Here is a 10,100-nt window from a genome sequence, read left to right as displayed (position 1 = left end):
CGTCGCCACTGTCACTCGCCTCGTCACAGCGGGCTTTCACTAAACCATCTTTTTCCCTTCTGAGAAAACAGTCAAACATCTACAAATCTCTGTGGTCGTCTCACGGCGAATTTTCACTGACTTTACTCCATCGGACAGTGGAATCAGGAGTTTATTCTTTTGTTTCTTCAAATGCTTTTCGACCGGTCGTCGTTTGCTCTTGGCACCACACGGACATGTCCCGCTCTCTGACGTCAAACTCTGTTGACGTCACAATAACCATTCAAAACCTCAATTTGACGTCATGCACACACATTTGTTCCAATACAGTTGCTGCTATAAATAGTAGTGTACATCTGCACATATGTGCGTGGAGTTTATGTGTAAACACTTTAAACCTCGTGAGCTCCTTCATCAGGAGAAATTATGTGAGTATTAAAATTAATATTCAAAATAATGATGATTACAACCGGCTAATCAACTGTAGTTGTTATGCCATGCAGATGTTTGACCAGCGGTGTCACATGTCGGCCTCATACCAGGTATTGCCTGAACTACTTTACCAGGGTAGTGTGCCACGGGTATCTGAACATGTTGAACCAGTTTATCGTGCTCAAGGCTTTGTGCTACTCGAGACCTCAGTTCCTTTACCACCTTAGCCAGCTATGGCGACCTGCCAGCAGGATCAAGCTTTGCGTGCAGATTTTTCGACCATAAATCCTATTGCCTGTTGTTACAATATCTCAGATAGAACCGTATCATATGCACGGGTACCTGTGTGTGTATATATATTGCCCGACTGAAAGTACAAAAAAACCAGTGTTAGGCAAATCAACAAAGTCATACAAACGATACAGCGCCATTGTATACAAATGGGTGGATACGTCTTATACCTGGGTTCACGAGGTCATTCACCAAACGCCTGAGGGACTCTTACATCATACACGTCAGCAGCCAGTCCCTGCCCTGCATATAGAATACCCCGAACTTGCGTGTCACCCGGGACCTGACTGCACACCTTGTCTGGTGCAGCGTGGATTTTTACCTGGCTGACTACGAGTACAGCAACGATTTGTGCGACGAATTTCGCGTGCATACGCGTGCGTCTGTGTGAGCAAGTACGTTTGTCTCTTTGTTTGTACATTTGTGAGTGCGGTGTGTCTATGTGATACATGGTAGGGGGAGGAGGTAGACGGGCTCAAGAAGTTTGGAGAGAGAATGTGGGTATGTATGTGGGTATGTATGTGGGTATGTATGTGGGTATGTATGTGGGTATGATTGCCTGAGCGGACGCGCGTATGTGCGTGTCAGGTCAAATTGACTTCACCCACCTGTGACAGCTCCCTTGAAATATTATCATGTGGCGTTTTTCTGTCCTGACTCTGCAGACTGGAAACACACTACTGTTATGATCTGTCAGTCTACACACCTTTCGACAATGGAGAGAGAGTGACAGTGAGAGATCATAAAAGTTCACCCGCATAGCTGGTAACAGGTAATTTATCATGTTCCCTGTGTTCCTAGGCGCCCTTTGGGCTGCATGATAGTCATAAAGACATTTCTCTTCCCTTATGTATCCTCCACACACACACAACACACACGCACACAACAAACCCCTGGGTTAACTGTGAAGGGAAGAGTAGGGGAAAGCAGTGAGGTGAGGACATGTCCGACATGAGCACTTCGTGCCACAGTCTAATGCTGGCTGTCTGACAACACACCTATAGACATGAACACGCGATCACATGAACATGAACACGCGATCCTTACATCTGCCACGAGGATATGAACACCCATGTTGTATAACCGTCCTGAAATCTTACCCTTACCATGTACAACAATCCAAACACAGCCAGAGTGTGTGTGTGTGTGTGAGCCATAGGCGATATTTTAAAGTACTCGTCATAAGATCGTATCGTGCTGTTCGCAAGCAATAATTGTGGCTGTCTTCTGCAGGCTACACGAAGTCGACACGTCTACACTACCGTAGTCTGTAGTCGCCGTTAGATGCGGTTGAACGAAGTGGGCCGACAGGTCTCGTTCCCCTGAAACTGAATACCGAGCAACTAAAACAAACGTCAGAGGTAAGTGAACGACTCGTCTGGTAGTGGTGGCCTTCCACCTGTACTATTACCGTCCGCCTCAATACGACCCACGCATCGCAGCTGATAATCATAGGACTTGTTTATAGAACATCTCACTGTCTCCTCGTCCCTTGCCTTTTCTTCTGTATTTCTCTTGCCCCCTGACTTTTATTGCTGATTTTATGGCTGTTCCTCTCTCTGCTGGTGAAATAGCAATGTCTAACGAGGTGACTGTGTGATTGGTATTTTGCTTTACTGCCAGTCGAGCTAGTTTATCAGCCTCTTCATTCCTTTCATTCCAATATGGGAGGGAACCCAGAGAAATCTAATGTTTCCTATTTTTAAATTTTATTTATGAGACAGTATCTAGTGCAGACCTGGGCAAACGCCGGTCCGCGGGCCGGATCCGGCCCGCCTCCTGTCTCTGACCGGCCCGCCCGCGGCCGCCCACAATAAATATACTATATATACAGTATTGGGTAAACTGAGTTAACTACATTAGTCCGGCCCTCTAGAACCATCCCAGTTTCTCATCCGGCCCTCTAGAACATCCAGTTTCTCATCCGGCCCTCTAGAACCATCCCAGTTTCTCATCCGGCCCCTTGGGAAAATTAATTTCCAACCCCTGATCTAGTGTATACTTTGTCTATTCTATTGGATGATTTGGGTTTTTTTAAGCGCCTGGAGTGCTGGCAGTGAGTCTGAAATTCCAGGTATTGTCCTTGTGTTATATTCTTCATTTTAGTTTGTACTGTATTAAGGGTTGTGTACATGGCAGTCAGCTCGGCTGTAAAGATTGAGGTTGTCAGGAGTCTGATGGAGATTATGAGATCCGTCAATATATATTTATATATGAGTATAGTCTTTGTACATGTTTGAGCCTTGTTTCTGAAGTGGCTTAGCTTCTGTGTTCTTCTTTTACTGTATTTAGTAAGGTCAAAGTCTGTGGCTGTGGAAGTGTCCAGGGTGGTGTTGGCTTGTTGGTGTTGGATCATGCCGCCTACTGTCAGAAATCTCTCTGTATCGCAGCAAACAGGAGAGTTTGATATCGCCCACACAGCACGTGCACGTGTTAAACATAGCATAACTGTCATTTTATAAGTACTTTCTCAGTTTGACATTTTGTTGTTGTCTTGCCATCACCTGTTTATGATTTTGCGAGACAGCTTCAAAAGGCGCATACGTGCGATTTTCTCTTTAATCATTTCAAAAAGCCTTTCCTTCCATTTTTAGCTTGAAGGTTTGTATTAAATGTGCATACAGCCGCTCCGTTGACATCAAGCAGATGTCGCTGCTCGGGTATTCATTCACGCGTGACTGGCACACTAATCACACGCACTCGAGCAGCGAGATACCCATCTGTGTGCACAGATCTCTGACTCAGCGCAACAGTGGATCAGTAAGTAATTACAGAGCAAAAAACGACCAAGAAAAGCACGGTGATGGGGTTTAAAGAGCTTCATTTCCAAGGTTTTAAAAAACTCGAATTTACGGGTGTTTCAAGTCATGGTTCCTGGTCTCCTGGGACAAAAACAGACTGGTCAGTTACCTTCGTTACGACCTGATTTTGATGGACCTTAGCAAATGTTTCGTTAGAAAAGAACCACCCTGGGTCGGAGATCTAATGTTAAATAGCATCCTGTTCTTGATAAGAATGTTTATGACAGCACCAGTAGCACCACATAATACTGTGTCTTACCATGGTCAAAAGGGTCTTGCTAGTTTTATCCTCAACAATTGCAATCATTCTCTTCCTCGGATGGTTCTTTCTCTTAAGGGCCGAGAGGTTTATCTTGTAACATTTCTGTAAACCTGCAAACCCAGTGATGGTATTCCTTTCTTTTTGATGAAAATTATCTTTGTTCAGGAAGGGCCTGTACGAAGATAATACACCCGGTGCGGGGCTGACTTTGTTGATATTAAACTAACGAGCATTTTAAACACACTTTATTTTTTTTTTTTTGGAATGTCGTAGAACACTATTTATTAAAAAAAACTTTTGGCAGACAAATTTACTGACTTGATTTTTGACAATGATGACATTTGTTGTTTCTGCTGTTTGTTAAGCAGGTTGGTTCACCGGCGTTCTGGGTGGGCAAGCAGACTGAACCATTCCCCAATTGTTCAGGATTTGTGATCGTTGTATTGACGAGAGTTGCAGTGAAAGAATGTCCAACGCTTCCGGTGAGTCGTACGATGACCACACCAGGCCCCATCGCCACATCACCCCCGGGCAGTTGACCTTCTTTCTGGGGTGGGCTTTCTCTCTCTTCTGCTGGCTACTGTCGCTGGCGGCCAGACGAAGGGCAGTGCAGGCAGATGAAGGAGAAGATCAAGAAGGACGTACTATCATCGACATTGCTGACTCGAACTGTAACCACAACGCTGACGACGAACTCAAGGACAAGCGTCCCAACGAAGAAATCAGTGATGATGGCGCGGTCAAGACAGTCCAGAAAATGGCGTCCTCTGCTGGCGTTCCCGCCATCCCCAGCGTGGACCAAATATTGAAGAGCTGCGTGGTGTTTGGTGCCATCATGTTTTATTTCTTCTTGTGTGATTACATAAAGGTATGTTTACTTTACAGCAGCCAGAGAAATCTCCTAACACCTTTGTGAGGCTAGTCGCATACACTCATCATTGCTCTACTTGAAATATGCTTACCTGGTACCCTGGTCTGGGGCATCACTGTTTGCTGTATCTATACTGTCTGGTCTTACAGTTGCAGGAAGTGATCCGTACATAAATAGTTTATTTCTAGTCTTAAATAATATTTAATGTTTTTACCTAACGCTGTGTTATTTCAATAGTTTGTCATATTTTAAATGACCACCCTGAATAAAGAGAAAGTAAAAACATATTTACAGAAAGAAAGATATTTTAAAATGGCAATTACTTTTACAGAAATAATATTTCATCTGTTTTTAGATTTTTCCCATCCAGGAGCGACAATACAGTCGAGATGTCCTTCTCTTCCTGCTGTTCCTACTGTTTCTGACCGCCTCTGTCTTCACCTTGTCGTCCTCCTCCGACAAAATTCTCAACAGGTATTATCATTACATTTCTGGTGGTGGTCTCTCACACAGTCAGGTGACTCAATAATTATTGAACACTTTTATGAAACACGTTGTCCTTAATAAGAAAGATTTGTTGTGAAGATGTAGTGTAAACCGATGTAGAAGGAAACAAACATCCAACATGATTTATTTCATTCTAGAATATATTCTTCTATTTGTGGATGATATCGCACTCATTATCAAGATTAATAGAAGTTGTATAAATAAAATATTCAAGGGTAAGCTACAGTAACATAGACATATATGGTAAACATATTGTCACCATAGTAAGCTGCTTGTGAGAGGCATGGGAGACGTATGACAAGATTCCTAACTTTAAAAATGCGTTTTCTTCGGCTAAGCTTTACCTTCAAGGTTGAACAGAAAACAAATTTCTCTGATGTTCTCTAACCTTCTTTGCAGTTAAAGTACGGTTAACTGGTTATACACATATGGTCCAGGTATCAAACAGTTTCACAGAATTTTGCTTGTCCAGAGATCAGACAGAAGAGTGGAAAGGCTGGATGCAGGTGATGTTTGTGTGGTACCACTACTTCGCTGCCAAGGAGTGGTACAACTGGATCAGGGTCTACATTGCCTGCTATGTTTGGATGACGGGCTTTGGTGAGACAAGACTTATGTCAACTGTTTTTGTTTTGTTTTGTTTTTTCGTGTCACAAAATTACCTTGCTGTAAGAACAGGGAATTGAACGTAATACAAATGTGCTTTTTAAAGTTATACAGACAGTATTGCATTAGTAGATGTGTTGTTGCCATTTTTGTTGACTATGCCTTGTTTAATAATTTCGGTTCTTGTTTCTTTGTGCAGGAAACTTCTCATTCTTCTGGGTCAGAGGAGACTATTCTTTGTGGCGCATTCTGAAGATGTTGTTTCGTATGAATTTCCTGGTCATTTCCGTGGTCATAGTGACATCAAATGAATACATGTTGTATTACATTTGTGCCATGCACACTTACTGGTTCCTCAGTGTCTATATATTCATGAGGACCCTCAAAGGATGGAACACCCACAGATGGAAGATGGCCATAAAATTTTTTGCTTATTTTATATGCAATGCCCTGATTTTTGAAATTCCAGGTAACTGTTCTTCCCTGTTTCGCCCCCTTAAGATTGTGTTTCAGTTCCATGACAAAAGTCCCGATATAATGCATGAATGGGAATTTCGAGCCGGGCTAGACCGTTGGGCATGTTTCTTGGGGATGCTTTGTGCTTATAACTATCCACATTTTGAGGCATTAATGAAGTATTTAGAAAACGACTCTGGGGGGTCAGTAAGTGAAAACAGAAAAAAGTTCTGCTTAAGAGTGTTTTGATTGGTGCTGCTGTGTCAGCAGGTATCCTATGGTACCTGTTGGCGATGAGAAAAGAAAAGTATGACTACAACAAAACCCACTGCTACTCATCTCTTGTCGCTATACTTGTATACATTGTGCTCAGAAACTGTCTTCCTGTTTTGCGTCGCAACCATCTCGCGTTATTTGGACACCTGGGAAGGATAACGCTTGAAACATACCTGTCTCAGCTGCATGTCTACCTGCAGTCAAATGCAAAGCATCTAATTCAATATATTCCAGGGTACCCGTTGCTAAATTTTGCATTAGCAACTATTATATACCTGATCATTTCACAAACACTCTTCCAGTTGACTCTTGCTTTTAGTGCTTTCTTCATACGCAAGGACTGGAAAACTGGAGCCAAAATGGCCGGTGTGGCAGGGGCTGTATTCAGTGTGTCAGCTGGCCTGACTTTTGCTTTTCAGTTGATAGGGAGCATCATCAATTCTTAACATATATATATATATATATATTATTAAAGTTTATATAGAACTTTGCACCACCATCAAAGGACAGGCTTAAAGAGCTTTACACAAAAGAAAGAAAGAAAAATACACAGACATTAATAATGAACTTTGCTCTAAAACAATAAGCAATGTGGCCACTCATGTTAAATAACGCCATCAATACATATGCGGTCTGTATCCTTTCCATTGCATGAAATCTTCAGTAAGTCAATAAAGTTCTGCTTTTAAAATGTAGCTGATAATTAGTACGTTTTTTTTTAATCGAAGATCAACTGTCAATCTTTGGTGGAGTAGCTTACCTTTTACAGACAGAAATATGGTTCCATAATGACAACTCTTGTTAGAACATCACACTAACGGTCACAAACTAGTTTCAGCGAGAAGCACAAAGTAAATATAAAACTCATGCATGCTATCTCAACTGTTTGCTCATTTTTATTTTTATTAGCTAAGAGTGCGTCTGCTTGCATACAGTTTGAACAGATAGCTTGTTGTTACTCTCAATTGACAGAATATTTGAAATTGGTTGTTGAGAGATAAGGCGTATTAAGACCTATAGGCTATATACTTCTCTAGATTTAAACAAACTCTATCAGGCCTAACAAGGAGGGAGCGGTGCTGTCTATTGGAATGTGTTTGGGCAACATTTGAACACCAGGATTTACAATTTTACAACTTTGTATTGTTAGTGTCCCCAAGAGTCTCGCTCGTACCGCCCACCACGTGACGGAGACCAAATTCTCTCAAATGTTTAATTTTAATAAGCTATTCTTTGACACTTCTGGTCGTAAATTTGTAATGAGTTCTAGTGGGGCTTTTCTGCAATTTTCAGCAGCAACATGCAGTCAGTGCGGTTTTAGATCCACCACTAGCTGGTGTAACTTACCTTGTAGTGGTGAGGTGGCTTGCGCGCTTGTCGATCCACAGAGCTATGTCGGCGGGAGCCTTGTGCTCCTAGCAGGTCTAACCAAGCCGAACAGGTCTGTCAGCGGAGAGACCAGACTAAAGATGTTGCACCCTGGCCCTCCAGGTTGGGAGTTTTGCTTTGGGCTAACAACCCACTCATGTAAAAACAAAAGGTGTTACAGAAACCGCAACAGTACCACAACAAGGGCCTGGTCGGGAAGATTCCGCTCTAGAAGAGCTTATGACGCATGCTGGTGAAAGCCTTAGGGAAGCCAGCTTGCTGACTCATCTTTTGACGATCAATGCAAGAACCAGGATAGGGAACATCAGAACCCTTTATGAAAGAACAGTAGATAGGGAGGCAAAGGACGTCGGAACCACATGGGCCCAACTGAAGGGGTCTGCCGAAAACCGGGTACGCTGGCTAGGTGTTGTTGCGGCCCTGTGCTCTTCGAGGAGTAACAAAGACTAGTGCAATAGTAAACAATTACGTCAATCACTTAATAAAATAAAAACTTATAGCAATTCGTCTTGTAAATGTCTATATTCTATTTGTGATGTGCTCTGCACTTTGAAAAATGAAGATGACAATGACAGTAAGGGTGTACTATTGTCTAGTGATGGTGTGTGTGTATGATTTAGTTACCCTTTTCTCCTCCACCAACCCATCAATAAGCCAAATTCAGAGAAAAATGAATTCTTTATTTGAGCTCTACAGTCATCATATATGGCTGCTATGGCGCTTGAAAACGTGATGAAGGCTGATCACTTGTCCGCTGCAGACTTTGATGTGCTGGCCGTACTTCAACAATGCTGTCATTCATAACACCTGCTCTCTCAAGACTTGCATCATCGGGGATGAAGTTATTACGATGATACCACTGCTGCTGAGAAACTGGAATCTGCAGCTGTAGCACACAATGTATACCACTGTATATAGCAATGAAGTCCACAATCTTATTTTTCATTAAACTTACAACACATACTGCATGCACTATATTTCCTTTTAGTGATGGTTGTATATTATTTATCAACATTACAACTGTACTCCATCAGCAATTTCATGAGGTGCTAGCAACAATATTAATCTTCCACAGATTTAAGCACCTGTCTGACGAGTTCCTCCTTCAGCACACGAACTGGGACTGTTGGGTTTAAGTCCATGTCAAAGTGTGTCACCATCAGCCTTTTTGCCAGAACCAAGTGTATTGTGATAAAAACATTGTCCAATGCTGCCATATCAATGTACACATGTCTGTTGTTTAATGCTGTTGTCGTCAGATATGCTTGATTCCTGAAATACTTTAGAATCACAATTAATGATTGTGCTTACATTCATAAATAACAAGATGAAAAAAATATTATCTACCAAGATAGTATGCTCTCATATATTATCATAAATCCTTTACTTTTTAAAATAATAACAAAAAGACTATAAAAAGTTAAACCTTAATATAGCACATGTCAGTGTGCTCTATGGCGGAGGATGGCTCTGTTACATTACCGAGAAGAATAGGCCAGTAAACAACGTTAAGTATATATAGCCAGTCACTATACATCGATTGAAAAATAACTAAAACACATGTCAGACAAGCAGAACAACGGAATTAAGACTAAGTCTTTACCAGGTATGTAACAATGGCTGTTTCCCCGAAAAGAGCATTTTTAATTCTTCCTGCTCAGACGGCAGACCTATTACTTTACCATTACAAATCTCTTCCATTTGGTTCAGCTATCAACCGAACTACCAAGATGGGCTTAAATAATAAATTTTGTTTTGAATCATGTCCGATTTAAATTTAAGGGTTACAAAGGAATCGTCTACTTACAATCTGTCTAAAACACTGCTTTGGGTCAAGTCATTAATGCCGCCATGTTTGCGAACTCTTTAGTCAAAAAAACCCAAAACACAAATGCGTGATATATGCGGCCTCACTGGAGAAGGAAGATATTGAGTAATACTAGTGTAGAGGGAGTGCTTATTTGGGACAGCATGTCCCAAATGATATTGCTTGCAATATTTATTAAAACTGCTTATTCGTGCAACAAACTGCCGTATGAGGAGTGTTCTTGACGAGCAGACGACAACCCAGCACAAGGCGATGTTTGCAAATCTACATGGGTTCGAGATTAAGTCACGTGAGCCAGATGGCCAATCTGAAGGGTAAGGTCTTCAGGAATAACCATGAATTATACACGCTCGTGGTATAATAAACCTCCATCATTACTTCCAATACGTTGGCAACACAAAG

At 41.8% G+C, this 10,100-nt stretch overlaps 1 protein-coding gene and 1 long non-coding RNA gene across 2 annotated transcripts in view; one reads left to right on the top strand and one right to left on the bottom strand.

The window, feature by feature from the left end:
* LOC112561411 (protein REDUCED WALL ACETYLATION 4-like) overlaps nt 1-7,176 on the top strand; it is a 7,805-nt gene extending 629 nt beyond the window's left edge. Inside the window, 7 exon segments of the mRNA XM_025233901.1 lie at nt 1,368-1,474; nt 1,936-2,063; nt 4,134-4,633; nt 4,992-5,110; nt 5,616-5,743; nt 5,949-6,434; nt 6,437-7,176. Coding sequence (XP_025089686.1) covers nt 4,232-4,633; nt 4,992-5,110; nt 5,616-5,743; nt 5,949-6,434; nt 6,437-6,927 — 1,626 coding nt within the window. The 5' untranslated portion in view covers nt 1,368-1,474; nt 1,936-2,063; nt 4,134-4,231 and the 3' untranslated portion in view covers nt 6,928-7,176.
* A 1,353-nt stretch (nt 7,177-8,529) lies between these two features.
* LOC112561420 lies at nt 8,530-9,802 on the bottom strand. Its single transcript, XR_003098680.1, has 3 exons — nt 9,678-9,802; nt 8,956-9,150; nt 8,530-8,756 (listed from the first exon to the last, which is right to left on the bottom strand). It is a non-coding gene; the product is annotated as an uncharacterized LOC112561420 (long non-coding RNA).
* Between the last annotated feature and the right edge of the window lie 298 nt (nt 9,803-10,100).

Source organism: Pomacea canaliculata, linkage group LG4 (genome assembly GCF_003073045.1).
Source record: "Pomacea canaliculata isolate SZHN2017 linkage group LG4, ASM307304v1, whole genome shotgun sequence".
Taxonomy (NCBI): domain Eukaryota; kingdom Metazoa; phylum Mollusca; class Gastropoda; order Architaenioglossa; family Ampullariidae; genus Pomacea; species Pomacea canaliculata.
Note: the sequence above shows the minus strand (reverse complement) of the source record. Positions and strands in the feature narration are given on the sequence as shown.